The 27319-nt window shown below is 37.9% G+C and overlaps 1 protein-coding gene across 3 annotated transcripts in view; it reads left to right on the top strand.

Moving 5' to 3' along the window:
* LOC118906184 (gamma-interferon-inducible protein 16-like) overlaps positions 1–24465 on the top strand; it is a 53148-nt gene extending 28683 nt beyond the window's left edge. For 2 of the 3 annotated variants that reach the window (XM_036873567.1, XM_036873579.1), the window contains exons 7-9: positions 800–1219; positions 2694–2885; positions 22873–24465. In XM_036873567.1, the coding sequence (XP_036729462.1) occupies positions 800–1219; positions 2694–2885; positions 22873–22953 (693 nt within the window). In that variant the 3' untranslated portion in view covers positions 22954–24465. The remainder of the gene's footprint in view (positions 1–799; positions 1220–2693; positions 2886–22872) is intronic. The other variant, XM_036873573.1, reaches the window with a different exon arrangement.
* The last annotated feature ends 2854 nt before the right edge of the window (positions 24466–27319 follow it).

The following is a 27319-nucleotide window of genomic DNA, read 5'->3' as shown; positions in this document are numbered from 1 at the left end:
AATGGAGATTTAATTTATAAATACACATTTCCCTTACAAAAGGGCAACTTTCTTTCTGGTTCTATGTGTGTTGTTTTTCAAAATAATCAGCTTAAGATAATCCTGTGCCAAAGAAACATATTTTGGGGTGGCTGATTCTGCTACTCTTCAAAACATCCTTTATCCAGGACATTTCCAAATTCAGGAAGTTCATGGGATTTTTCCAGTGACTTTCTACTAACCCTTTTTCAACATAACACTGCTTTCCTGAAAAGGGACTTTCTAATTTGGGTCTTTAAATTGCCACATCTACTGGGATGAGATCAATGGATTCTGACTGGAGCCATTCCCTACCCTCAGTGCTATCAAGGGCAATTTATTTTCATCCAAATTTGTATCTTATCTTGCGCACTGAAATGAGTTGATGGGATAATTTAAGGTGATTTTTTCATCCTCATCTCTACTAGAAATCACTACACAACAGCACTGCTATTGCCCACTGCCTCTGTACTCTACATAGCTCTTCCTGGGAGAAATAGTTCTTCCCTTGAGTTAATACCTTTTAAAGAAAAGTATTCTTCCTACCACACTCATAAAACAATGAAAAAGAAGAAAAATCACTGTTTAAATCGTCTCCATACATTCCATTAGATTATATATACCATGTCAGTGATCTTTGTCTAGGTTTTTTTTTTTTTTTTTTCCCAACTCCACCTAATTATGTTCTTTGTTGAGGTCAACATTTAGCCATAGATGATTCTCATTAGAGAGTGAATCTTTTTCTTAATTGTGCCTGTTTTTGGTGTATACTTCTATGTAGAAACCAAGATTGAAGGCTTTTCCTAAAGAAGCTTCCAGAGAGGAGGGCTTCCAGAGGGGGCCCAAAGAAGTGATGGTGCTGAAAGCAACGGAACCATTTACATATGATGTCAGAGAAGGCGAGAGGAAGATGTTTCATGCCACAGTGGCTACTGAGAGCCAGTTCTTCCAAGTGAAGGTTTATCATGCTGACCTGAAGGAGAAGTTCATCCCAAAGAAAATCATTGCCATATCAGATTATTTTGGCCGCAATGGGTTCCTGGAGGTGTTCAATGCCTCATCTGTGTCTGATGTTAACCCTGACCGAAAGATGGAGATCTCTAAACGCCTGATTCAAAAGGCAAATGCAACTCCTAAAATCAGTCATCTTTACTCGCAAGCTCTAGGAACATTTGTGAATGGGGTGTTTCTGGTGCATAAGGTAAGCCCACACCATTGTTTTGCAATATTTCTTCTGCAACCCCGGAACGTAAAAGTCTTAGCTGCCGAATGAATTTGGTTAACTTCATAAACACAGGAACTCAAAGACCCCCTGACCAGGGATAGCTGGGTGCCGTCTTCCCACTTCAGAATATAAGATAGACAATCTCTTAACATTCTTCTTCCCAAGGTAACAGCATGCAAGTCCTTCAGAAATCATGGCATTTTAACAGCTGTGCTAATCCATTCATCGCCACCCTGAGCCAGTAAAGGGCAGAGTTTATATCTCTCTATATATAGATACATACAAATCTATATCCATCTATATATGTTTATATATATAGATATAGAGAGAGAGGTTGGGGGGAAAGAGAGAGAGCTCTCCTTCTGGTTTTGTTTCTTTGAGTTCTGCCTCACCTGTTTCAGTGACAGCTTAACTTAATTGTGAATAAAGAATTGCCCTTCCAAGCTTGGATTTCAACTGTGACAACCAGAATCAGAAATCAATAGACTACTTTGCCCTAGAGTCAGCTCTTATCCACAGTTAGCTAAGATTCTGATCATCTGACCTCTAAAGTGCTCTCACTTCTTCACATTCATTCATCAAAAAATTGTTGAGCAAAAAACCTTGGCATTAACTAATAAGAGAAATATGGATGTTGAAAACACTAGAAAAATCAAGTCATTTCATTCCACAATATATTAATATGGGCAATAAAATGCAGAAGTTTGCTGAATTCTTAGAATTAGGGTAGGTATTTCAGTCCCAACACATCATAGAAATACTAAGGTTAGCTGACCTAACCGTTATGTGAAGTATTGTTTCATATTCCATTATATATGTCTTCTAGGGTGGCTCTTTACCTATCCCCCTGTTGTTTTCCATACACTCTGTTTAAGTGACTGTGCACGCATGTGCATTTGTAGAATTAATGAGTAAAGTAAGTGATATAGAAATTAGAACAATGGAAGTAGATGATCTAGATTCAAGATTGGGCAGATTAAGGAAGAATGAATAAATAGAGAAGATAGAGGAAAGAATTACATATTGAAATAATAATCTGCTTAAGGAGAACTTGCAACCATCTTTTTGAGACTCATAATAAGACATGAATGGCCTTTGTTCTCAGGGAGATCCAAAGAAACCTGTGCAGCTTATCAGACCACACTATATCCAAGTTTCTTAAGAAATCTCAGCTATTCTGAGATGGGAGCAGGAAAAATTAGGAAAGTAATCCAGTTTTCTAGAAGAACCCAGCACACAAAGACTTAAAGGAAGGAAAGATAGAAAGATAATTTAAATGGGAGGATAAACTGAACAAGATATCTTACACTATTTGGTACCTGTAATTCTGGACCTCCAGCTCATATTAACTGGTCTGAGACAACAGTTTCCACTAACGCCCTATATTTTTCAAAGTTGTGGAGATTCCTGATCCAGTTCTCAGAAGATGGATGCTAATTTTCTTTTGCAGAAATTGGTATCTAATGAATGCATATATTATGAAATACGAGATGATACAGGAGTGATGGAAGTGCTGGTTTATGGACAACGACTGACCAGAATCAACTGTGAGAAAGGCGATAAACTTAAACTCATCTGCTTTGAATTGGCATTAAGTGGGGATAAGAGGCAGCTGAGATCCATAATTCACAGTTTCATCAAGGTGAGATCTTCTGGGGGGTGATCATTGTTCCAAAGTAGAAGTCTTTAAGAAAACTTGACTGCTGTTACTACGAAGAGTCCAGCAGGTGGAACGAGAACTAATTTTTGCCATTTAGTGGGTGTAAAGTTCCTTTTCATTATTCTTTTTTTTAGGGATATTTTTAAATTTAATTTTCTGTATTGAAGTATAGTTAATTTACAATGTTTTCTTAGTTTCAAGTGTACAAGAAAGGGAATCAGTTACACACACACACACACACACACACATATATATATTCATTTTCAGATTCTTTTCCATTATAGGTTATTACAAGATATTGAGTATAGTTCTCTGTGCTATACAGTAGGTCCTCGTTTACCTATTTTATAGATAATAATGTGCATATGTTAATCCCAAACTCCTAATTTACTTCCGCTTCTCCCACTGCTATCCTCTTTGGTAACCATAAGTTTGTTTTCTATGTCTATCAATCTATTTCTGTTTTGTAAATAAGTTCATTTGTATCATCTTTTTAGATTCCACATATAAATAATAACATATGATAGTTGTCTTTCTCTGACTACTTCACTTAGTATGATAATCTCAAGGTCCGTCCATGTTGCTGCAAATGGCATTATTTCATTCTTTTTATGGCTGAGTAGTATTCCAGTGTATATATGTACCACATCTTCTTTATCCATTCATTTATCGATGGACATTTAGGTTGGTTCTGTGTACTGGCTATTGTAAATAGTACTGCAATGAACATTGTGGTACATGTCTCTCTCTTTTTTTTTTTTTTTTTTTTTACCAGTTCGTTTTTATTTATTTATTTATTTTTATTTTTTATTTTTTTAAACATCTTTATTGGAGTATAATTGCTTTACAATGGTGTGTTAGTTTCTCCTTTATAACAAAGTGAATCAGTTATACATATACATATGTTCCCATATCTCTTCCCTCTTGCATCTCCCTCCCTCCCACCCTCCCTATCCCACCCCTCTAGGTGGTCACAAACCACCGAGCTGATCTCCCTGTGCTATGAGGCTGCTTCCCACTAGCTATCTATTTTACATTTGGTAGTGTATATATGTACATGCCACTCTCTCACCCTGTCACATCTTACCCCTCCCCCTCCCCATATCCTCAAGTGCATTCTCTAGTAGGTCTGTGTCTTTATTCCCATCTTGCCACTAGGTTCTTCATGACCTTTTTTTTTTTTTTTTTCCCTTAGATTCCATATATATCTGTTAGCATACTGTATTTGTTTTTCTCTTTCTGACTTACTTCACTCTGTATGACAGACTCTAACTCCATCCACCTCACGACAAATACCTCCATTTCATTTCTTTTTATGGCTGAGTAATATTCCATTGTATATATGTGCCACATCTTCTTTATCCATTCATCTGATGATGGACACTTAGGTTGCTTCCATGTCCTGGCTATTGTAAATAGAGCTGCAATGAACATTTTGGTACATGACTCTTTTTAAATTATGGTTTTCTCAGGGTATATGCCCAGTAGTGGGATTGCTGGGTCGTATGGTAGTTCTACTTGTAGTTTTCTAAGGAACCTCCATACTGTTCTCCATAGTGGCTGTATCAACTTATATTCCCACCAAAAGTGCAAGAGGGTTCCCTTTTCTCCACACCCTCTCCAGCATTTATTGTTTCTAGATTTTTTGATGATGGCCATTCTGACCGGTGTGAGATGATATCTCATTGTAGTTTTGATTTGCATTTCTCTAATGATTAATGATGTTGAGCATTCTTTCATGTGTCTGTTGGCAATCTGTATATCTTCTATGGAGAAATGTCTATTTAGGTCTTCTGCCCATTTTTGGATTGGGTTGTTTGTTTTTTTGTTATTGAGCTGCATGAGCTGCTTGTAAATCTTGGAGATTAATCCTTTGTCAGTTGCTTCATTTGCAAATATTTTCTCCCATTCTGAGGGTTGTCTTTATGTCTTATTTATGGTTTCCTTTGCTGTGCAAAAGCTTTTAAGTTTCATTAGGTCCCATTTGTTTATTTGTGTTTTTATTTCCATTTCTCTAGGAGCTGGGTCAAAAAGGATCTTGCTGTGATTTATGTCATAGAGTGTTCTGCCTATGTTTTCCTCTAAGAGTTTGATAGTGTCTGGCCTTACACATAGGTCTTTAATCCATTTTGAGCTTATTTTTGTGTATGGTGTCAGGGAGTGTTCTAATTTCATGCTTTTACATGTACCTGTCCAGATTTCCCAGCACCACTTATTGAAGAGGCTGTCTTTTCTCCACTGTATATGCTTGCCTCCTTTATCAAAGATAAGGTGACCATATGTGCATTGGTTTATCTCTGGGCTTTCTATCCTGTTCCATTGATCTATGTTTCTGTTTTTGTGCCAGTACCAAACTGTCTTGATTACTGTAGCTTTGTAATATACTCTGAAGTCAGGGAGCCTGATTCCTCCAGCTCCATTTTTCGTTCACAAGATTGCTTTGGTTATTCGGGGTCTTTTGTGTTTCCATACAAATTGTGAAATTTTTTGTTCTAGTTCTGTGAAAAATGCCAGTGGTAGTTTGATAGGGATTGCATTGAATCTGTAGATTGCTTTGGGTAGTAGAGTCATTTTCACAATGTTGATTCTTCCAATCCAAAAACATGGTATATCTCTCCATCTATATGTATCATCTTTAATTTCTTTCATCAGTGTCTTATAATTTTCTGCATACAGGTCTTTTGTCTCCTTAGGTAGGTTTATTCCTAGATATTTTATTCTTTTTGTTGCAATGGTAAACGGGAGTGTTTTCTTAATTTCACTTTCAGATTTTTCATCATTAGTGTATAGGAATGCAAGAGATTTCTGTGCATTAATTTTGTATCCTGCTACTTTACCAAATTCATTGATTAGCTCTAGGAGTTTTCTGGTAGCATCTTTAGGATTCTCTATCTATAGTATCATGTCATCTGCAAAGAGTGACAGCTTTACTTTTTCTTTTCCAATTTGGATTCGTTTTATTTCTTTTTCTTCTCTGATTGCTGTGGCTAAAACTTCCAAAACTATGTTGAATAATAGTGGTGAGAGTGGGCAACCTTGTCTTGTTCCTGATCTTAGTGGAAATGGTTTCAGTTTTTCACCATTGAGGGCGATGTTGGCTGTGGGTTTGTCATATATGGCCTTTATTATGTTGAGGAAAGTTCCCTCTATGCCTACTTTCTGCAGGGCTTTTATCATAAATGGGTGTTGAATTTTGTCGAAAGCTTTCTCTGCATCTATTGAGATGATCATATGGTTTTTCTCCTTCAATTTGTTAATATGGTGTATCACGTTGATTGATTTCCGTATATTGAAGAATCCTTGCATTCCTGGGATAAACCCCACTTGATCATGGTGTATGATCCTTTTAATGTGCTGTTGGATTCTGTTTGCTAGTATTTTGTTGAGGATTTTTGCATCTATGTTCATCAGTGATATTGCCTGTAGTTTTCTTTCTTTGTGACATCTTTGTCTGGTTTTGGTATCAGGGTGATGGTCGCTTCATAGAATGAGTTGGGGAGTGTTCCTCCCTCTGCAATATTTTGGAAGAGTTTGAGAAGGATAGGTGTTAGGTCTCCTCTGAATGTTTGATAGAATTCACCTGTGAAGCCATCTGGCCCTGGGCTTTTGTTTGTTGGAAGATTTTTAATCACAGTTTCAATTTCAGTGCTTGTGATTGGTCTGTTCATATTTTCTATTTCTTCCTGGTTCAGTCTCGGCAGGTTGTGCATTTCTAAGAATCTGTCCATTTCTTCCAGGTTGTCCATTTTATTGGCATAGAGTTGCTTGTAGTAATCTCTCATGATCATTTGTATTTCTGCAGTGTCAGTGGTTACTTCTCCTTTTTCATTTCTAATTCTATTGATTTGAGTCTTTTCCCTTTTTCTCTTGATGAGTCTGGCTAATAGTTTATCAATTTTGTTTATCTTCTCAAAGAACCAGCTTTTAGTTTTATTGATCTTTGCTATTGTCTCCTTCATTTCTTTTTCATTTATTTCTGATCTGATCTTTATGATTTCTTTCCTTCTGCTGGCTTTGGGGTTTTTTAGTTCTTCTTTCTCTAATTGCTTTAGGTGCAAAGTTAGGTTGTTTATTCGAGATGTTTCCTGTTTCTTGAGGTAGGCTTGTATTGCTATAAACTTCCCTCTTAGAACTGCTTTTGCTGCATCCCATAGGTTTTGGGTCGTCGTGTCTCCATTGTCATTTGTTTCTAGGTATTTTTTGATTTCCCCTTTGATTTCTTCAGTGATCACTTCGTTATTAAGTAGTGTATTGTGTAGCCTCCATGTGTTTGTATTTTTTACAGATCTTTTTCTGTAATTGATATCTAGTCTCATAGTGTTGTGGTCAGAAAAGATACTTGATATGATTTCAATTTTCTTAAATTTACCAAGGCTTGATTTGTGACCCAAGATATGATCTATCCTGGAGAATGTTCCATGAGCACTTGAGAAAAAAGTGTATTCTGTTGTTTTTGGGTGGAATGTCCTATAAATATCAATTAAGTCCGTCTTGTTTAATGTATCATTTAAAGCTTGTGTTTCCTTATTTATTTTTATTTTGGATGATCTGTCCATTGGTGAAAGTGGGGTGTTAAAGTCCCCTACTATGATTGTGTTACTGTCAATTTCCCCTTTTACGGCTGTTAGTATTTGCCTTATGTATTGAGGTGCTCCTATGTTGGGTGCATAAATATTTACAATTGTTATACCTTCCTCTTGGATTGATCCCTTGATCATTATATAGTGTCCTTTTTTATCTCTTGTAATAGTCTTTATTTTAAAGTCTATTTTGTCTGATATGAGAATTGCTACTCCAGCTTTCTTTTGATTTCCATTTTCATGGAATATCTTTTTCCATCCCCTCACTTTCAGTCTGTATGTGTCTCTAGGTCTGAAGTGGGTCTCTTGCAGACAGCATATATATGGGTCTTGTTTTTGTATCCATTCAGCCAGTCTGTGTCTTTTGGTGGGAGCATTTAATCCATTTACATTTAAGGTAAGTATCGATATGTATGTTCCTATTCCCATTTTCTTAAATGTTTTGGGTTTGTTATTGTAGGTGTTTTCCTTCTCTTGTGTTTCTTGCCTAGAGAAGTTCCTTTAGCATTTGTTGTAAAGCTGGTTTGGTGGTGCTGAACTCTCTCGGCTTTTGCTTGTCTGTAAAGTTTTTAATTTCTCCATCACATCTGAATGAGATCCTTGCTGGGTAGAGTAATCTTGGTTGTAGGTTTTTCTCCTTCATCACTTTAAGTATATCCTGCCACTCCCTTCTGGCTTGCAGAGTTTCTGCTGAAAGATCAGCTGTTAACCTTATGGGGATTCCCTTGTGTGTTATTTGCTGTTTTTCCCTTGCTGCTTTTAATATGTTTTCTTGATATTTAATTTTTGATAGTTTGATTAATATGTGTCTTGGCATGTTTCTCCTTGGATTTATCCTGTATGGAGTCTCTCTGTGCTTCCAGGACTTGATTAACTATTTCCTTTCCCATATTAGGGAAGTTTTCAACTATAATCTCTTCAAATATTTTCTCAGTCCCTTTCTTTTTCTCTTCTTCTTCTGGGACCCCTATAATTCAAATGTTAGTGTGTTTAATATTGTCCCAGAGGTCTCTGAGACTGTCCTCAGTTCTTTTCATTCTTTTTTCTTTATTCTGCTCTACAGTAGTTATTTCCAATATTTTATCTTCCAGGTCACTTATCTGTTCTTCTGCCTCAGTTATTCTGCTATTGATCCCGTCTAGAGTACTTTTAATTTCATTTATTGTGTTTTTCATTGTTGCTTGGTTCCTCTTTAGTTCTTCTAGGTCCTTGTTAAACGTTTCTTATATTTTCTTCCTTCTATTTCCAAGATTTTGGATCATCTTTACTATCATTATTCTGAATTCTTTTTCAGGTAGACTGCCTATTTCCTCTTCATTTGTTAGTTCTGGTGTGTTTTGACCCTGCTCCTTCATCTGCTGTGTGTTTTTCTGTCTTCTCATTTTGCTTGTCTTACTGTGTTTGGAGTCTCCTTTTCACAGGCTGCAGGTTCATAGTTCCCATTGTTTTTGGTATCTGTCCCCAGTGGCTAAGGTTGGTTTAGTGGGTTGTGTAGGCTTCCTGGTGGAGGAGACTAATACCTGTGTTCTGGTGGATGAGACTGGATCTTGTCTTTCTGGTGGGCAGGTCCACGTCTGGTGGTGTGTTTTGGAGTGTCTGTGGCCTTATTATGATTTTAGGCAGCCTCTCTGCTAATGGATGGGGCTGTGTTCCTGTCTTGCTAGTTGTTTGGCATAGGGTGTCCAGCACTGTAGCTTGCTGGTTGTTGAGTGAAGCTGGGTCTTGATGTTGAGATGGAGATCTCTGAGAGATTTTTGCCATTTGGTATTACATGGAGCTGGGAGGTCTCTTGTGGACCAGTGTCCTGAAGTTGGCTCTCCCACCTCAGAGGCACAGCCCTGATGCCTGGCTGTAGCCCCAAGAGCCTTTCATCCACACGGCTCAGAATAAAAGGGAGAAAAAATAGAAAGAAAGAAAGAAAGAAAGAGGATAAAATAAAATAAAATAAAATAAAATAAAGCTATTATAATAAAAAATAAGAAAAAAATTATTAAGAAAAAATTTATTAAGAAATTTTTTTTAATTTTTTAAAATACATTTATTAATTTTTTATAATAAATATAAGAAAAAAATTATTAAGAAAAAATTTTTTAAAATTTTTTAAAATAAATAATATGAAAAAACTTATTAAGAAAAATATTTTTTTAATTTTTAAAAATAGAAAATAAGGAAAAATTATTAAGAAAAATAATTTTTTAAGTAAAAAAAAAAAAAAAACGGACAGACCGATCCCTAGGACAAATGGTGAAAGCAAAGCTATACAGACAAAATCTCACCCAGAAACATACACATATACACTCACAAAAAAAGGAAAAGGGGAAAAATTAATATATCCTGCTCCCAAAGTCCTCCTCCTGAATTTGGGATGATTCGTTGTCTATTCAGGTATTCAACAGATGCAGGTACATCAAGTTGTTTGTGGAGCTTTAATCCACTGCTTCTGAGGCTGCTGGGAGAAATTTCCCTTTCTCTTCTTTGTTGGCACAGCTCCCGGGGTTCAGCTTTGGATTTGGACCCGCCTCTGCGTGTAGGTCGCCTGAGGGCGTCTGTTCTTCGCTCACACAGGATGGGGTTAAAGGAGCAGCTGCTTTGGGGGCTCTGGCTCACTCAGGCATGGGGGGAGGGAAGGGTACGGATGCGGGGCGAGCCTCCGGGGACAGAGGCCGGCATGACGTTGCAGCATCCTGAGGCGCGCCGTGCGTTCTCCCGGGGAAGTTGTCCCCGGATCACGGGAGCCTGGCCGTGGTGGGCTGCACAGGCTCCTGGGAGGGGTGGTGTGGATAGTGACCTGTGCTCGCACACAGGCTTCTTGGTGGCGGCAGCAGCAGCCTTAGCGTCTCATGCCCTTCTCTCGGATCCGTGCTGATAGCTGCGGCTCGCGCCCGTCTCTGGAGCTCGTTTAGGCGGCGCTCTGAATCCCCTCTCCTCGCGCACCGCGAAACAAAGAGGCAAGAAAAAGTCTCTTGCCTCTTCGGCGGCTGCAGACTTTTTCTCGGGCTCCCTCCCGGCTAGCTGTGTTGCGCTAACCCCTTCAGGCTGTGTTCAAGCAGCCAACCCCAGTCCTCTCCCTGCAATCCGACCAAAGCCCGAGCCTCAGCTCCCAGCCCCCGCCCACCCTGGTTGGTGAGCAGAGAAGCCTCTTGGGCTGGTGAGTGCTGCTCGGCGCTGAGCCTCTGTGCAGGAATCGCTCCGCTTTGCCCTCTGCGCCCCTGTGGCTGTGCTCTCCTCCGTGGCTCCGAAGCTTCCCCCCTCTGCCACCTGCAGTCTCCGCCCGCAAAGGGGCTTCCTAGTGTGTGGAAACCTTTCCTGCTTCACAGCTCCCTCCCACTGGTGCAGGTCCCGTCCCTATTCTTTTGTCTGTTATTTCTTTTTTCTTTTTCCCTACCCAAGTACGTGGGGAGTTTCTTGCCTTTTGGGAGGTCTGACGTCTTCTGCCAGCATTCAGTGGGTGTTCTGTAGGAGCAGTTCCACGTGTAGATGTATTTCTAATGTATCTGTGGGAAGGAAGGTGATCTCCGTGTCTTACTCTTCCGCCATCTTGCCCAGACCCCCCATGTCTCTTTTTGAATTATGGTTTTCTCAGGGCATACACCCAGTAGTGGGATTGCTGGGTCATATGGTAACTCTATTTTTAGCTTTTTAAGGAACCTCCATGCTGTTCTGCATAGTGGCTGCACCAATTTACATTCCCAACAAGAGTGTAAGGAAGGTTTCTTTTTCTCCACACCCTCTCCAGCATTTGTTACTTGTAACTTTTTTTCTTTACATTATCTCATTTAATCCACATAGTATCTTTTTTAAAATATATTTTTATTGGAGTAAAATTGCTTTACAATACTGTGTTAGTTTCTATTGTACACCATAGTGAATCAGCCATATGCATATATGTCCTTCCCTCTTGAGCCTCCCTCCCATCCACCCTATCCCACCCCTCTAGGTCATCATCCTCTTTTCCATAGTGGTTGTATCAATTTACATTCTCACCAACAGTGCAGCAGGATTTCCTTTTCCCCACACCCTTTCCAGCATTTGTTGTTTCTAGATTTTTTGATAATGGCCATTCTGACCGGCGTGAGGTGATACCTCATTGTAGTTTTGATTTGCATTTCTCTAATAATTAGTGATGTTGAGCATCTTTTCATGTGCCTCTTGGCCATCTGTATGTCTTCCTTGGTGAAATGTCAATTTAGGTCTTCTGCCCATTTTTTAATTGGATTGTTTGTTTTTTTGATATTGATCTCCATGAGCTGTTTGCATATTTTGGAGATTAATCCTTTGTCTGTTGTTTCATTTGAAAATATTTTCTCCCATTCTGAGGGTTGTCTTTTTGTCTTGTTTATGGTTTCCTTTGCTGTGCATAAGCTTTTAAGTTTAATTAAGTCCCATTTGTTTATTTTTGGTTTTTTTCTATTACTCTAGGAGGTGGGACAAAAAAGATCTTGCTGTGGTTTAATGTCAAAGAGTGTTTTTCCTATGTTTTCCTCTAAGAGATTTATAGTGTCTGGTCTTACATTTATGTCTTTAATCCATTTGGAGTTTATTTTTGTGTATGGTGTTAGGTAGTGCTCTAATTTCATTCTTTTACATGTAGTTGTCCAGTTTTCCCAGCACCACTTATTGAAGAGGCTGTCTTTTCTCCATTGTATGTTCTTGTTTCCTTTGTTGTAACTTAGGTGACCATATGTGCGTGAGTTTATCTCTGGGCATTCTATCCTGTACCATTGATCTATATTTCTGTTTTTGTGCCAGTACCATACTGTCTTGATTACTGTAGCTTTGTGGTATAGTTTGAAGTCAGGGAGTCTGATTCCTCCAACCCCATTTTTCTTTCTCAAGATTGCTTTGGCAATTCAGGGTCTTTTGTGTTTCCTTACAACTTGTAAAACTTTTTGTTCTAATTCTGTGAAGAATGCCATTGTAGTTTGATAGGGATTGCATTGAATCTGTGGATTGCTTTTGATTCTTCCAATCCAAGGACATGGTATATTTCTCCATCTGTTTATGTCATCTTTGATTTCTTTCATCAGTGTTTTATAGTTTCCTGAGTACAAGTCTTTCACCTCCTTATGCAGGTTTATTCCTAGGTACTTTATTCTTTCTGTTGCAATTGTAAATGATAGTGTTTCCTTAATTTTTCTTTCTGATTTTTCATTGTTGGTGTATAGGAATGCCAGAGATTTCTGTGCAGTAATTTCGTATCCTGCAACCTTACCAAATTCATTGATTAGTTCTATTAGTTTTCTGGTGACATCTTTAGGATTTTCTATGTATAGCATCATGTCATCTGCAAACAGTGACAGTTTTACTTCTTCTTTTCCAATTTGTATTCTTTTTCTTTCTTTTTCTTCTCTGATTGCCATGGCTAGGACTTCCAAAAATATGTTGAATAAGAGTGGCAAGAGTGGACATCCTTGTCTTGTTCCTGATCTTAGTGGAAATGCTTTCAGTTTTTCACCATTGAGTATGGTGCTTGCTGTGGGTTTGTCATATATGGCCTTTATTATATTGAGGTAGGTTCCCTCTATACCCATTTTCTGGAGGGTTTTTGTCATAAATAGGTGTTAAGTTTTGTCAAAAGCTTTTTCTGCATCTATTGAGATGTTCATATGGTTTTTATTCCTTAATTTGTTAATGTGGTGTATCACATTGATTGATTTGTGTATATTAAAGAATCCTTGCATCCCTGGGATGAATCCCACTTGACTGTGGTGTATGATCCTTTTAATGTGTTGCTATATTCTGTTTGCTAGTATTTTGTTCAGGATTTTTGCATCTATGTTCATCAGTGATATTGGCCTATAATTTTCTTTTCTGGGGATGTCTTTTTCTGGTTTTGGTATCAGGGTGATGGTGGCTTTCTAGAATGAATTTGGGAGTGTTTCTCCCTCTGCAATTTTTAGAAGAGTTTGAGAAGGATCAGTGTTAGCTGTTCTCTAAATGTGTGATAGAGTTCACCTGTGAAACCATCTGGTCCTGGACTTTTGTTTGTTGGAAGATTTTTAATTACGGTTTCAATTTCATTACTTGTGATAGGTCTGTTTATATTTTCTAATTCTTCCTGGTTCAGTCTTGGAAAATTGTACCTTTCCAAGAATTTGTCCATTTCTTCGTGGCTGTCCATTTTATTGGCATAAAGTTGTTTGTAGTAGTCTCTTATATTCCTTTGCATTTCTGCAGTGTCAGTTGTGATTTCTCCTTTTTCATTTCTAATTTTATTGATTTGCGTACTCTCCCTTTTTTTTCTTGATGAGTCTGGCTAAGGGTTTATCAATTTTGTCTATCTTCTCAAAGAACCAACTTTTAGTTTTATTGATCCTTGCTATTGTTTTCTTCATTTCTATTTCATTATTTCTGCTCTGATCTTTATGATTTCTTTCCTTCTACTGACTTTGGGTTTTCTTTGTTCTTTCTGTAGTTGTTTTAAGTGTATGGTTAGATTGTGTATTTGAGATTTTTCTTGTTTATTGAGGTGATATTGAATTGCTATAAACTTCCCTCTTAGAACTGCTTTTGCTGCGTCCCATAGGTTTTGGGTTGATGTGTTTTCATTGTCATTTGTTTCTATGTATTTTTAAATTTCTTCTTTGATTTCTTCAGTGGTCTCTTGATTATTTAGTAGTGCACTGTTTAGCCTCCATGTATTTGTGTTTTTTCAGTTTTTTTCCTGTAATTGATTTCCAATCTCATAGTGTTGTAGTCAGAAAAGATGCTTGATACAATTTCAATTTTCTTAAATTTTCCGAGGTTTGATTTGTGTCCAAAGATGTGATGTATCCTGGAGAATGTTTCGTGTGCACTTGAGAAGAAAGTGTATTCTGCCACTTTTGGGTGGAATGGTCTATAAATATCAATTAAACCTATCTGGTCTATTGTGTCATTTAAAGCTTGTGTTTCCTTATTTATTTTTTGTTTGGATGATATGTACATTGGTGTAAGTGTGGTGTTAAAGTCCCCTACTATTATTGTGTTACGGTCGATTTCTCCTTTCATGGTTGTTAGCATTTGCCTTATATATTGAGGTGCTCCTATGTTGGGTTCATAAACATTTATAATTGTTATATGTTCTTCTTGGATTGATCCTTTGATCATTATGTAGTGTCCTTCCTTATCTCATGTAACAGCCTTTATTTTAAAGTCTATTTTATTTGATATGAGTATTGCTACTCCAGCTTTCTTTTGATTTCCATTTTCATGGAATATCTTTTTCCATCCCTTCACTTTCAGTCTGTATGTGTCCCTAGGTCTTAAGTGGGTCTCTTGTAGACAGCATATATATGGGTCTTATTTTTGTATCCATTCAGCCAGTGTGTGTCTTTTGGTTGGGACATTTAATACATTTACTTTGAAAGTTATTATTGATATGTATGCTCCTATTACCATTTTTTAAAATTGTTTTGGCTTTGTTTTTGTGGGTCTTTTTCTTCTCTTGTTTTTCCCACCTAGAGAAGTTTCTTTAGCATTTGTTGTAAAGCTGGTTTGGTGGTGCTGAATTCTCTTAGCTTTTGCTTGTCTGAAAAGCTTTTGATTTCTCATTAAATCTGAATGAGATCTTTGCTGGGTAGAGTAATGCTGGTTGTAGGTTTTTCTCTTTCATCACTTTAAGTATATCCTGCCACTCCCTTCTGGCCAGCAGAGTTTCTGCTGAAAAATCTGCTTATGTGTATTCCTTTGTATATTATCTTTGCTTTTCCCTTTCTGCTTTTAATATTTTTTCTTTGAATTTAATTTTTGTTAGTTTGATTAATATGAGTCTTGCCATGTTTCTCCTTGGGTTTATCCTGTATGGGACTCTCTGTGCTTCCTGGACTTGGATGACTATTTCCTTTCCCATGTTAGGGAAGTTTTCAACTATAATCTCTTCAAATATTTTCTCACACCCTTTCTTTTTCTCTTCTTCTTCTGGGACCCCTATAATGCAAATGTTGGTCCATTTAGTGTTGTCCCAGAGGTCTCTGAGATAGTCTTCAATTCTTTTCATTTTTTTTTTCTTTATTATGCTCCTCAGCAGTTATTTCCACCATTTTGTCTTCCAGCTCACTTATTCGTTCTTCTGCCTCAGTTATTCTGTTATTGATTCCTTCTAGTGAATTTTTCATTTCAGTTATTGTGTTGTTCATCTCTCTTTGTTTGTTCTTTATTTCTTCTAGATCTTTGTTAAACATTTCTTGTATTTTCTCAATCCGTGCCTCCATTCTATTTCCAAGATTCTGCATCATCTTTGCTATCATTACTCTGAATTCTTTTTCAGGTAAATTGCATGTTTTCTCTTCATTTATTTGGTGTTGTAGGTTTTTTACCTTGCTTCTTCATCTGTGACGTATTTTTTTGCCATCTCACTTTTTTTTTTTTTTTACTAATTAGTTGGGTGGTGTTCCTGTCTTACTTGCTGTTTGGCCTGAGGCTTCCAAAGCTGGAGTTTGTAGGCTATTGGGTAGAACTGGGTCTTGGTGCTGAGTTGAGGACCTCTGTGAGACTTCACTTTGATGAATATCCCCTGGGGTCTGAGATTCTCTGTTAGTCCAGTGGTTTGGACTTGGAAGTCCCACTGCAGGAGCTTCTGCCCGACCCCTGGCTCATAAACCAAGGTCCTGCAAGCCGTGTGGGGTGGCAAAAAAAAAAAAAAAAAAAAAGAGAGAGAACAATAACAAGGTAAAAAATAAAATTGGACTAGGAAACTAACAGGTATGTTAGAAAGAACATAAAAATAAAAATATAAATGAATTATCAACTGGAAGGTACAACAGTACCACAATAGTAAAAAAGAGGAGGAGGGAAAAAAAAAAAAGGAAAAAAAAGAAAAAAAAAAGGTGGAAAGGCCTTGACTGTGGAGGGTGGGGCCTAAGCAAGGGCAAGGTTTGGGCAGTGGGCAGGGCCTATGCTTAGGACTCACAGTGCTGGAAAAGGCTCTGGGGGCAGTGGGGGGTGGGGACTAGGCTCAATGGAACAGAGGTCTCAGAGCACAGGGGACCTCACCTGGGAGCCCAGCGTGCTTCCTGGGCTCGAGTGGGTGGGGCAAACGCCCTCCTCTCCTCTCCTGCTCCTCCCTCCCAGAGAGCCCCTCCTGCCTGCCTCTCCTGATCTCCCTGACCTCCCTCCCATGTCCCCAAGGACCCACGTGGCCTGGAGGGGCCTTTGGAGGGCAGGGCATTGGCCTGGGAGCTCAGCAGGCTCCCTGGGCCCGAGTGGGTGGGGCAATCGCCCTCCATTCCTCTCCAGCTCCTCCTCCCAGAGGACCCCTCCCACCTGCCTCTCCTGATCTCCCTAGCCTCAGGGGTGCCGATCCTGTCTGGCCTCCCCCTTCAGTCCCCCCACATCCTACCCATTCATTTCAGGGTTCCTCCATCTCTTTGGGCATCAGGGTCCTCCACCAGCAGCAGGCAGGCTCCCTAGTTGTGGGGAGATGGTAACTTGGTGTCTTCCCATACTGCCATCTTGACTCCGCCCCCTTGTAGTCTTTTTAATGATTTCCATTCTGACTGGTGTGAGGTTACACTTCATTGTAGTTTTGATTTGCATTTCTCTAATACTTAGCAATATTGAGCATCTTTTTATGAGTTTGTTGGCCATCTATATGTCTTCTTTAGAGAAATGTATATTTAGATCCTCTGCCCATTTTTTGATTGGGTTTGTTATTTTGATATTAAGCTGTATGAGCTGTTTGTGTATTTTGGAAATTAATCCCTTGTTGGTAGCATCATTTGCAAATATTTTCTCTGAGGCCATAGGTTGTCTTTTCGTTTTGTTTATGGTTTCCTTTGCTATGCAAAACTTTAAGTTTACTTAGGTCCCATTTGGTTATTTTTGTTTTCATTTCCATTACTCTAGGAGACTGATCCAAAAAAAATATTGCTGTAATTTATTTCAAAGAGTGTTCTGCCTATGTTTGTGATAGGTGTTTTATAGTATCCGGTTTTACATTTAGGTCCTTAATCCATTCTGAGTTTATTTTTTTATATGGTGTTAGAGAATGTTCTAATTTGATTCTTTTAGATGTAGCTGTCCAGTTTTCCCAGCACCACTTATTGAACAGACTGTCTTTCCTCCATTGTATATTCTTGCCTCCTTTGTCATCGGTTAATTGACCATAAGTGTGTGGGTTTATTTCTGGACTTTCTATCCTGTTCCATTGATCTATATTTCTGTTTCTATGGCAGCACCATACTGTTTTGATTACTGTAGCTTTGTAGTAGTCTGAAGTCAGGGAGCATGATTCCTCCAGCTCCGTTCTTCTTTCTCAAGATTGTTTTGGCTATTTGGAGTCTTTTGTGTTTCTATACAAATTAAAAAATTTTTTTCCAGTTCTTTGAAAAATGCTATTGGTAATTTGATAGGGATTGCATTGAATCTGTTGATTGCCTTAGGTAGTATGGTCATTTTAACAATATTGATTCTTCCAATCCAAGAACATGATATAGCTTTCCATCTGTTTGTGTCATCTTCAATTTCTTTCATCAGCATCTTATAGTTTTCACTTAAGGGTATTTTTAATCATATTGAAGAGAGAAACTTCAGAGAGGCTATCAAAGGATATGATATCTAAGCTCAATATTGTAGAATTGTTTGAATTTTCAGACCAGGTAGATTATTTAGTAAATTTGGACTTCTTTAAGGCAGATTTGTTTCAAATACTGGCTCTGTCATTTGCTAGGTGACTAATAACTTAAATACTAGGAACCTCTGATTCATCATCTATAGAATGGAAGAAATACCTTTTATCCCAGAGGATAGTTAACAGAACTCATTTTGATCTAAATGATCAAGGATGCCCCTGAGCATTTCAGAACACAAAGTTACCTGCCTTTAGTGAGATACACATACTTGTCTACAACAGAGGTGTTTGGTCCTACAGGGCAAATTCCATGGTCTTTGTCAAACTCACATATACACATTCATGTGGGATGGATTCCTGGAACACTAACAAAAGTTAATACAGCCATACCTTGTTTTATTGCACTCCACTTTCACTTTCTTGTGCTTTCCAGATATTGCTTTTTTTTTTTTTTTTTTTTTTTACAAATTGAGAAATTGAGGGTTTGTAGCAATCCTGTGTAGAGCAAGTCTCCTGGTGCCATTTTTCCAAAACATTTGTCACTTTGAGTCTCTGTGTCATGTTTGGCAAGTCTCATAATATTTCAGGCTTTTTCATTATTCTTATATTTGTCATGGTGATCTGTGATAAGTGATGTTACTATTGAAATCATTTGGAGTGCCATGAACCACACACCCATATAAAATGGCGAATTTCTTTGATCAAGTTGTGAATGCACAGAAAAGCTTTTTAAAGGAATTTTAAAATGTTACACCAGTGAACCTATGAATAACAAAGCAAAACAGCCTTATTTTTGATATGGAAAAAGTTTTAGTGGTCTGGATAGAAGGTCAAACCAGCTACAATAGTCCCAGAGTAAGGCCCTAACACTTTTCAATTCTGTGAAGGCTGAGAGACATGAGAAATCTGCAGAAGAAAAGTTTGAAGTTAGCAGAAGTTGGTTCATGAGGTTTAAGAAGCCATCTCTATAACATAAAAGTACAAGGTGAAGCAGCGAGTGCTGCTGATGTAGAAGCTGCAGCTAAGTTATACAGAAGATCTAGCAGAGACGACTGATAAAGGTTGCTACACTCAACAACAGATTTTCACTGAAGATGAAACAGCCTTATATTGGAAGAAGATGCCATCTAGGACTTCCATAGCTAGAGAGGAGAAGTCAGTGCATGGCTTTAAAGCTTTAAAGGATGGACTGAATCTCCTGTTATAGGCTAATGCAGCTGGTGACTAAGTTGAAATCAGTGTTCACTGACCACTCTGAAAATCTGAGGGCCTTTAAGATTGCTAAATCTACTCCTCCTCTGCTCTTGTAAATGGCACAATAAAGCCTGGATGACAGTGCATCTGTTTACAACATGGTTTACTGAATATTTTAAGCCCACTGTTGAGACCTACTGCTCAGAAAAAAAAAAAAAAAGATTCCTTTTAAAATATTACTGCTCATTGACAATGCACCTGATCACCTAAGAGCACTGATGGAGACATACAACGAGATTAATGTTGTTATCATGCTAACACAAGATCCATTCTGCAGCCCAGGGATTATTATTTAAGAAATACATTTCACAAGGCTATAGCTGCAATAGATATGATTCTTCTGATGGATCAGGGCAAAGTCAAATAAAAACCTTCTGGAAAGGATTCACCATTCTAGATGTCATTAAGAACATTCCTATTTCATGGGAAGAGGTCAACATACCAACATGAATGAGAGTTTGAAGGAAATTTGAAGGAAGTTTGATTCCAACCCTCATGGATGATTTTGAAAGGTTCATGACTTCAGTGGAGGAAGTAACTATAGATATGGTAGATATAGCAAATGAACTAGAATTAGAAGTGGAGCCTGAAGATGTTACTGAATTGCTGCAATCTCATGATGAAACTTCAACGTATAATGTGTTGCTTCTTATGGGTGAGCAAAAAAAAAATGGCTTCTTAAGATGGAATCTGCTCCTGATGATGCTGCTGTGAATACTGTTGAAATGACAACAAAGGATTTAGAATATTACACAAACTTAGTTGATATAGCTGTGGCAGAGTTTGAGAAGTTTGGTTCCAATACTGAAAGAAGTTCTACTGTGTGTAAAATGCTATTGTCGGTGAGGAAAAAAAATTCTTCTACCCTCCTGGATTCTTCAGCTGGTCTAAGAAGTAAATTGACAGGAGACAGATTAACAGAAGTAAAGCAAACAAAAGTTTAATAGCATGTATACATGGGAGAGACCCAGAAAAAGTGAGTAACTCACCAAGATGGCTGAAACCCTTACCTTAAATACCATCTTCAGTTAATGACAAAAGAGGATGTTGGGGGTAGTTGTTTGGGACTTCCACTGGGGAGAAAGACAATTCACATGAAGATGGAAAAACAAATATTTTGGTAAACAAATGTTTTCTGGGCATGCAGAGAGGATGGGACACATAATGGACTCTGATCTCTGGGCCCTGCCAAGTTTTCCTCCACTACACCTAGCTCATATTCTTTGCAGATACCTCTGATGAGGCCTTTATTCTGGGAACAGCCCCTTTATCTAAATTCTTTATGCAGCTAAAGGGGAGGTGAAAAGGAAGACTTACAGACTCTTCTGTTTCTTAAAAATAATCAACATAAACTAATCCTCATGCCAGAAAGACATATTTTGGGGTGGCAAACTTTGTTCCCCTACACTATCAAACAGCAATGCATGCTATAGAGAGATTTTCCATGAAAGGAAGAGTCAATCAATCCAGCAGACTTCATCATTGTCTTATTTAAGAAATTGCTACCACCACGCCAACCTTCAGCAACCATCACCTTCATCAGTCGGCAGCCATCCATATCCAGGCAAGATCCTCCTCCATAAAAAAAAGATTATGACTCACTGAAGATTCAGATGATGGTTAATGTCTTTTTAGCAATAAAGTATTTTTGATTCAGGTATGTACATTAATACATTAATTAATACATTAATTAATGCTATTGCATTAATAGACTACAATATAGTATAAACATAAGTTTTCTATGCACTGAGGAAACAAATAAATTGTGTGCCATTTTATTGCAATATTCGCTTTATCACAGTGGTCTGGAACTGAACCCACAATATCTTCAAGGTATGCCTGCACTGGAATGCAAACAGATCAAATACAAAGGCTGACATATCAGGCACTCAGAAATGCACATGCTCTTTTTTTTTTTTTTTTTTTACTTATTACAAACTTTAATTAAAGCCTATTCTCTAATCTGACATTTAAGTGAAACAGTAGATATAAAAAATGTCTTTACGATTGAGTGTTCTCCCCAAAATCTCTTTTGTGACTGAGGTTGTAAAAAACTCTCAAACTATAATTTTACTCCCTGCCGTTCATCATGATGGTGCTTTTAGCGCTCTCTGGATTTCTAGTCTGTGTATAGATGCCTATGTAGGAAAAAGGACATCAAACTTGGAGTAATTAATTGCAGTTAATCCCATAGGACCCAATCATTGCACAAAACATGTGGAATCAGCTAATGTCAAATTTGCTTATTACTGAAGATAGTCAATGTGGAACAGAGCTTGCTTGAGTGGATGATATGGATAATTTTGGACATGTGCTAAATATCTTACATAGATCTTCTCATTTAATTTTCAGAATAACCCTATGAAGTAGCTACTCTGATGATCTCCCTTTTTTTTAAAACATCTTTATTGGAGTATAATTGCTTTACAACGGTGTGTTAGTTTCTGCTTTATAACAAAGTGAATCAGCTATACATATACATATGACCCCATATCTCCTCCCTCTTGTGTCTCCCTCCCACCATCCCTATCCCACCCTTCTAGGTGGTCACAAAGCACCGAGCTGATCTCCCTGTGCTATGCGGCTTCTTCCCACTAGCTATCTATTTTACATTTGGTAGTATATATAAGTCCATGCCATTCTCTCACTTCTTCCCAGCTTACTCTTCCCCCTCCCCATGTCCTCAAGTCCATTCTCTATGTCTGCGTCTTTATTCCTGTCCTGCCCCTAAGTTCTTCAGAACCTTTTTTTTTTTTTTTAAGATTCCATATATATGTGTTAGCATACGGTATTTGTTTTTCTCTTTCTGACTTACTTCACTCTGTATGACAGTCTCCAGGTCCATCCACCTCACTACAAATGACTCAGTTTCATTTCTTTTAATGGCTGAGTAATATTCCATTGTATATATGTGCCACATCTTCTTTATCCATTCATCTGTCGATGGACACTTAGGTTGCTTCCATGTCCTGGCTATTGTAAACAGAGCTGCAATGAACATTGTGGTACATGTCTCTTTTTGAATTATGGTTTTCTCAGGGTATATGCCCAGTAGTGGGATTGCTGGGTCGTATGGTAGTTCTATTTTTAGTTTTTTAAGGAACCTCCATACTCTTCTCCATAGTGTACCAATTTACATTCCCACCAACATGCACATGCTCTTTGATCTTGCCATTATTCAGACTCTCAATGAGATATCCCAATCCTTCCTTCACAACATGGTGCCAGGAATAACTTTTGCCCCTTCCTTCCACCTTTCTTTCCAGTAAGAACTTTCCCTTCAACTCTTGGCATTGAGTACACCTGCTCCTTCCTCTCTCTTGTTCTCCAACAACTCTTGCCTGTCCACATGCACTCACGCTGGGTGTGAATGCATATCTCATTTCAGGGTCCTAACAAAGAATTGGGGGTGGTGACTCAAAAGACAAGAATTCACTAAAGAATATAGGTGAGAGTGGGAGAAGAGCCCCTCAGACGGGAAGAGAAAAAGGGATGCAGCCCATAGCAATGTGACACAGTGTGAGTGAAGGGAGAAATGTATAATCAGGGTCATCTCATTGTTTATCTTATCTCTTTCTTCTTCAAGGTCACCAAGGCCAGGAAAAGCAAGGAAGAACCATTCAATCCTGAATCATATTTGGAAACCTCATTAGAGCTGTTCTTCTAAAAACCTGGATGTCATTAATATTGATGTTTATGGAGCTAAGATCTAAGTACAGAAAAAAAAAGTATATATGTATACATATGGTTGAAATACCACAATATATATAGTAGCCATTAATTCTTAGGAATGGGGTGTTTTTCATTTTTTTAATACTTTTCTGTACCATCTCAATGCCTAATTTTGCATCTATAACTTTTATAATTTGGAAAACATAATAAACATGATTTTTCCGAAAGACATGCCTCCGTAGGAGTCTAGTTCATTGCTTAAAAGCAAATAGTCTGTGGGCTGCAAATCAGATAGGGACACTTAAGACCCAAGCAATATTTGGATTTATACTTTGGTTGTGATCTTTACAGACTATAACTCTGGTCAAGAATGAACAGGTTGAACAAGCTGTGCCCTGCTCAAAGAAACCCAAGAAGAAGGCAGAGCAGCTGAAATCCAGTCTGTGCTTCAATTGCCAACCCCTATCCTAGGGTGGAGTTGCTTTAGTCCAAAACAATGATATCTTTTCAGAATTGATCTCCTGGAGGGGCCATAATTGGGTAATTTGTGTACCAAATAAGGCAGCTTCTGATGATTTGCATGAAGTCACTAGTGTATGTTGGAAGTAATTCTAGCCCTGTCTGATGTGAAATAACTGGTTCCACTTACTTATTCAGGTACTAACAGGTAAGTAGCTCTCCAGCTATACTGCCTGGTTCTCACATGTGTGGATCCTATGAGGAAGTTGCTCCAGGCAAAGACTTGCGTTAGGCAAACACTGACGAATAATTAATTTAGTTTGGAGTACAATGGCGGAAAGTAGATAGCTAACACTGAAATTTACAATGTATTTTTTTTACATGTATTTTATTGAAGTAGAGTTGATTTATAATGTGTGTTAATTTCTGCTGTACAGCAAACTGATTCAGCTATACATATGAATGTATTCTTTTTTGTATTCTTTTCCATTATGGTTTATTACAGGATATTGAATATAGTTTCCTTACAGTGTATTTCTTGATCACGTATTTGGTATCTGGTGTTTTGCAATTATTTTGTCATTTAATCTTATATTAGCTCTAGAGGGTTGATAGTGTTCTTCTTTTTACTCTCCTAGTAAGAAAAATAAGGAACAGAAGGTAAGATCATGTTCCTAATGATTAGAACAGTTCCATCATAACAAGAATTTCCTTCATGCCACTTTATTGTCAACGCTTCCTCCAATCCAAGCTCCTGGCAACCACTGATATAGTTTCTTAACTTAAACTTTTCCCTTTTCCAGAGTTTCCTAAAATGGAAGTTAAAATGTACGTAGCATTTTGAGTCTGACTTCTTTCACTTAGTATAGTATGTTTAGGATTCATCCACCTAGTTGTGTGTATCAGTTTATTCCTGTTTATTGCTGCATAGAATTCAATGTGTGGACCCACCAAAGTTTGTTTATCCATTTCCCAAGTGAGGAACAATTGGATTGTTGACACTTTGACATATTTACAAATAAAACTGCTGCAAATATTCCCATGCAGATTTTTGTGTGAACCTGTGTTATCATTTCAATGAATAAAAATCTCGGGGTGAGACTGTTGGTTCATATGGTAAATATATTTCAAATATATAAGAAATTGCCAAACTGTTTTCTAAGGTGGCTGTAGCATTTTTCATTCCCCTGAGCAATGTGTGAGAATATCAGTTGCTCTGCATCCACCTCAGAGTTTAGCATTGTAGGTGCATGTTAATTTTAAAAAACAAAGAAACTATCCAACTTTTTTGCCAAGTAGTGTACCATTTAACATTCCTGCCACCATTGTATGACGGTTCTAATTCCTCCTCATCTTCATCAGCCCCTGGTATGGTCAATCTTTTTAAATTTTAGTCATTCTAATTGGTGCATAGTGGTATCTCACTGTAGTTTTAATTTGCATTTCCCTAAAGATAAATTAGGTTGAGCATCTTTTTATGTCCTTATTTGCCACCTATGTATTTTTTTTTTTTTTTTTTGCCCATCTTAAAAATTCATCTGTTTGTTTGCATAATACTGAGTTTTGAGAATCCTTTATAAATTCTGGGTACAGGGTCTTTAGTGGCTATGTGACTAGCAAATATTATGTCTCAATCTATGGCTTGCCTTTTCATGATTTAAAGGTAACTTTTGAAAAGACATGTTCATTTTGGTGAAGTTTAAATTATCACAAAATTTTCTTATGTAGATTTTTTTAATGCTTGGGGAAAAAATCAAAAGAAGAATGTGACACATGAAAATTATATCAAATTCAAATTTCAATGTCCACCATACAGTTTTATTGGAACACAAACCTTCTCATTCATCTATGGATTGTCTATGGCTCCTTTTGTAGCCAGTGCAAGGTTAAGCATTCGTAACAGAGACTCTAGGGCCTGCATAGTTTAAAATATATACTATTTGGTGCTTTACAGAAAAATTTTGCCAACCCCTCTTTTGGAACCTCAGTGGTCTTCTAGTACACTTAAACATAAGAAAAAAGTAAATTTTATATTAACTTCATTTTTCAGATTATCAGTGAGGTTGACAATCTTTTCATGCTATAAATATTTGATATTTGATTTCCTGTGAATTTGGTTATTTTTACTCATCTATATTAACTTGTGTAACTACGTATAGTGCATATTTTCCATTAATCATTTTATTCATTCAACAGATACTGAACAACATAATATCCCTGAATATTTACATAGAGCAGAGCCCTGTCCTAGCTGTGGGCTGCAATGAATGAGAAATACATTTCTATTGTAATAAGATGTTGAGATTTTGGAATTGTTTATCCAGGAATTATCCCATTCTGACTAACCTGGGTTTGGGAAGGAACCTGTGTACTGCTGCTCTCCAGTAACTCACAATCTGATTGAAGAGGCTGTCTGTATTAGGTATTCTTCAATTAAATGCTGTTTAGACCAGTTGATCTGAATTGATCCATTTCATTTCAATTTTTGACCTTAATAACCTGGATGGAGAAAAAATATATATAGTCTGAGATGAAGTTGATCAATTACCCCTTCAATGCTTCCACTGTCCTCCTAAAGTGCATCTTTCTTTTCTTCTCATAAAACTATCTTCTTCCCTTCCTCCCAGTACATTGTTCACTCTTGAATCACTCTCCTGAAGTTAAATCTGGCTTGAGATATACATTCCTACTTAACAAGGGCACGTATGCCAGTGTCTCAAGTCTCCACCCCACTCTTAAAAAGGGAGACAGCAGCCAGTGCAAACAATGCTAAGAAATGGGGAAGAGGACCAAGCAGTGGCAGCAAGATGTACTGGTATGAGGGAGAGATGAAAAGTCAGCAGTAGGGGTTTATCCTGACTCAATTTCCCCGGACTATGTTAGGTGCAAGGAATTGACTTTGAGAAATGTGTCCTCAAGTTATACCTGGTCTGTGTCTACTTTTATATACATCTCTCAGAATAATTTGTCCAACTTTGGGCAATCCGCCTGCATTAGACTTAGTGTTGAACACTAAGTGTTCAACAGTTTGTAGGGTTGTGTGGGTACCACAGCATGTGTCTCTGCCTTATGAAGTCCATGTCCTCTTAACTGTGTGTCTGGGATGTGGATTTCCTAAAAGGAAGCTCCTAAGTTCTGTGAGCTGTAAGTGTACTAAATATCAGGGTCTTCCACACCATATCCTCTCCAATAGCACCTGTCCAGTTTGCCGAAAGCAAACACAAAACATTATCCTTTTGGAGAGTTGACTTTCCTCCGTGAAGTTCTCACCTTAATGAAACTATGAACTTCAGGTTTCAGCTGTAGTTTTTCTCCAGCTTTTGACAGCTTGAAGAATGTAAGTTGAAGTTTATCCCCTTCTTTACACTGGATTTTGTTCTCTTTACCAAACACCAATACTTCCATCCTTCATGTGTTGTCATTTAGGTCATATAATATATGATACTTCTGTTCTGCTTTCTGCAAAAATAAAATCAACACCCAACTTTTAGTAATCTGATTAAGGAATGCCACATCAATCAGACATCAGAAGTGCCAGCAACAGCCTCCAGAAATAGATATAAGGGAAAAATTACAGGTTGAATCTGGCACGTATACAGCTAGTAGATGTTAGCAACTTCAAGTAGAGAAGATAGTTATGTTTTTCTTAGATCCTATTGCCTCTTACATCCATCTTTCCAGTCCCAAGCTCCCTTCCCTTAGGAGGCTAGGGTGGCCGTGTGCGCCAATAATTGGTAGGGCCAGTAGTCAGAATAGGCAGGGGAAAGAAATCCCAGAGTTGGAGGGCAATCGCTTAAAGCAACAAATCCAAGAGACACATGAGAAAATGATGCAAGACCTACTGAAGAGTCTAAATAAGAGTTAGGAATGAGGAGGAGCACAATGTCACCCCCAAATATGGC

Source organism: Balaenoptera musculus, chromosome 1 (genome assembly GCF_009873245.2).
Source record: "Balaenoptera musculus isolate JJ_BM4_2016_0621 chromosome 1, mBalMus1.pri.v3, whole genome shotgun sequence".
Taxonomy (NCBI): Eukaryota; Metazoa; Chordata; class Mammalia; order Artiodactyla; family Balaenopteridae; genus Balaenoptera; species Balaenoptera musculus.
Note: the sequence above shows the minus strand (reverse complement) of the source record. Positions and strands in the feature narration are given on the sequence as shown.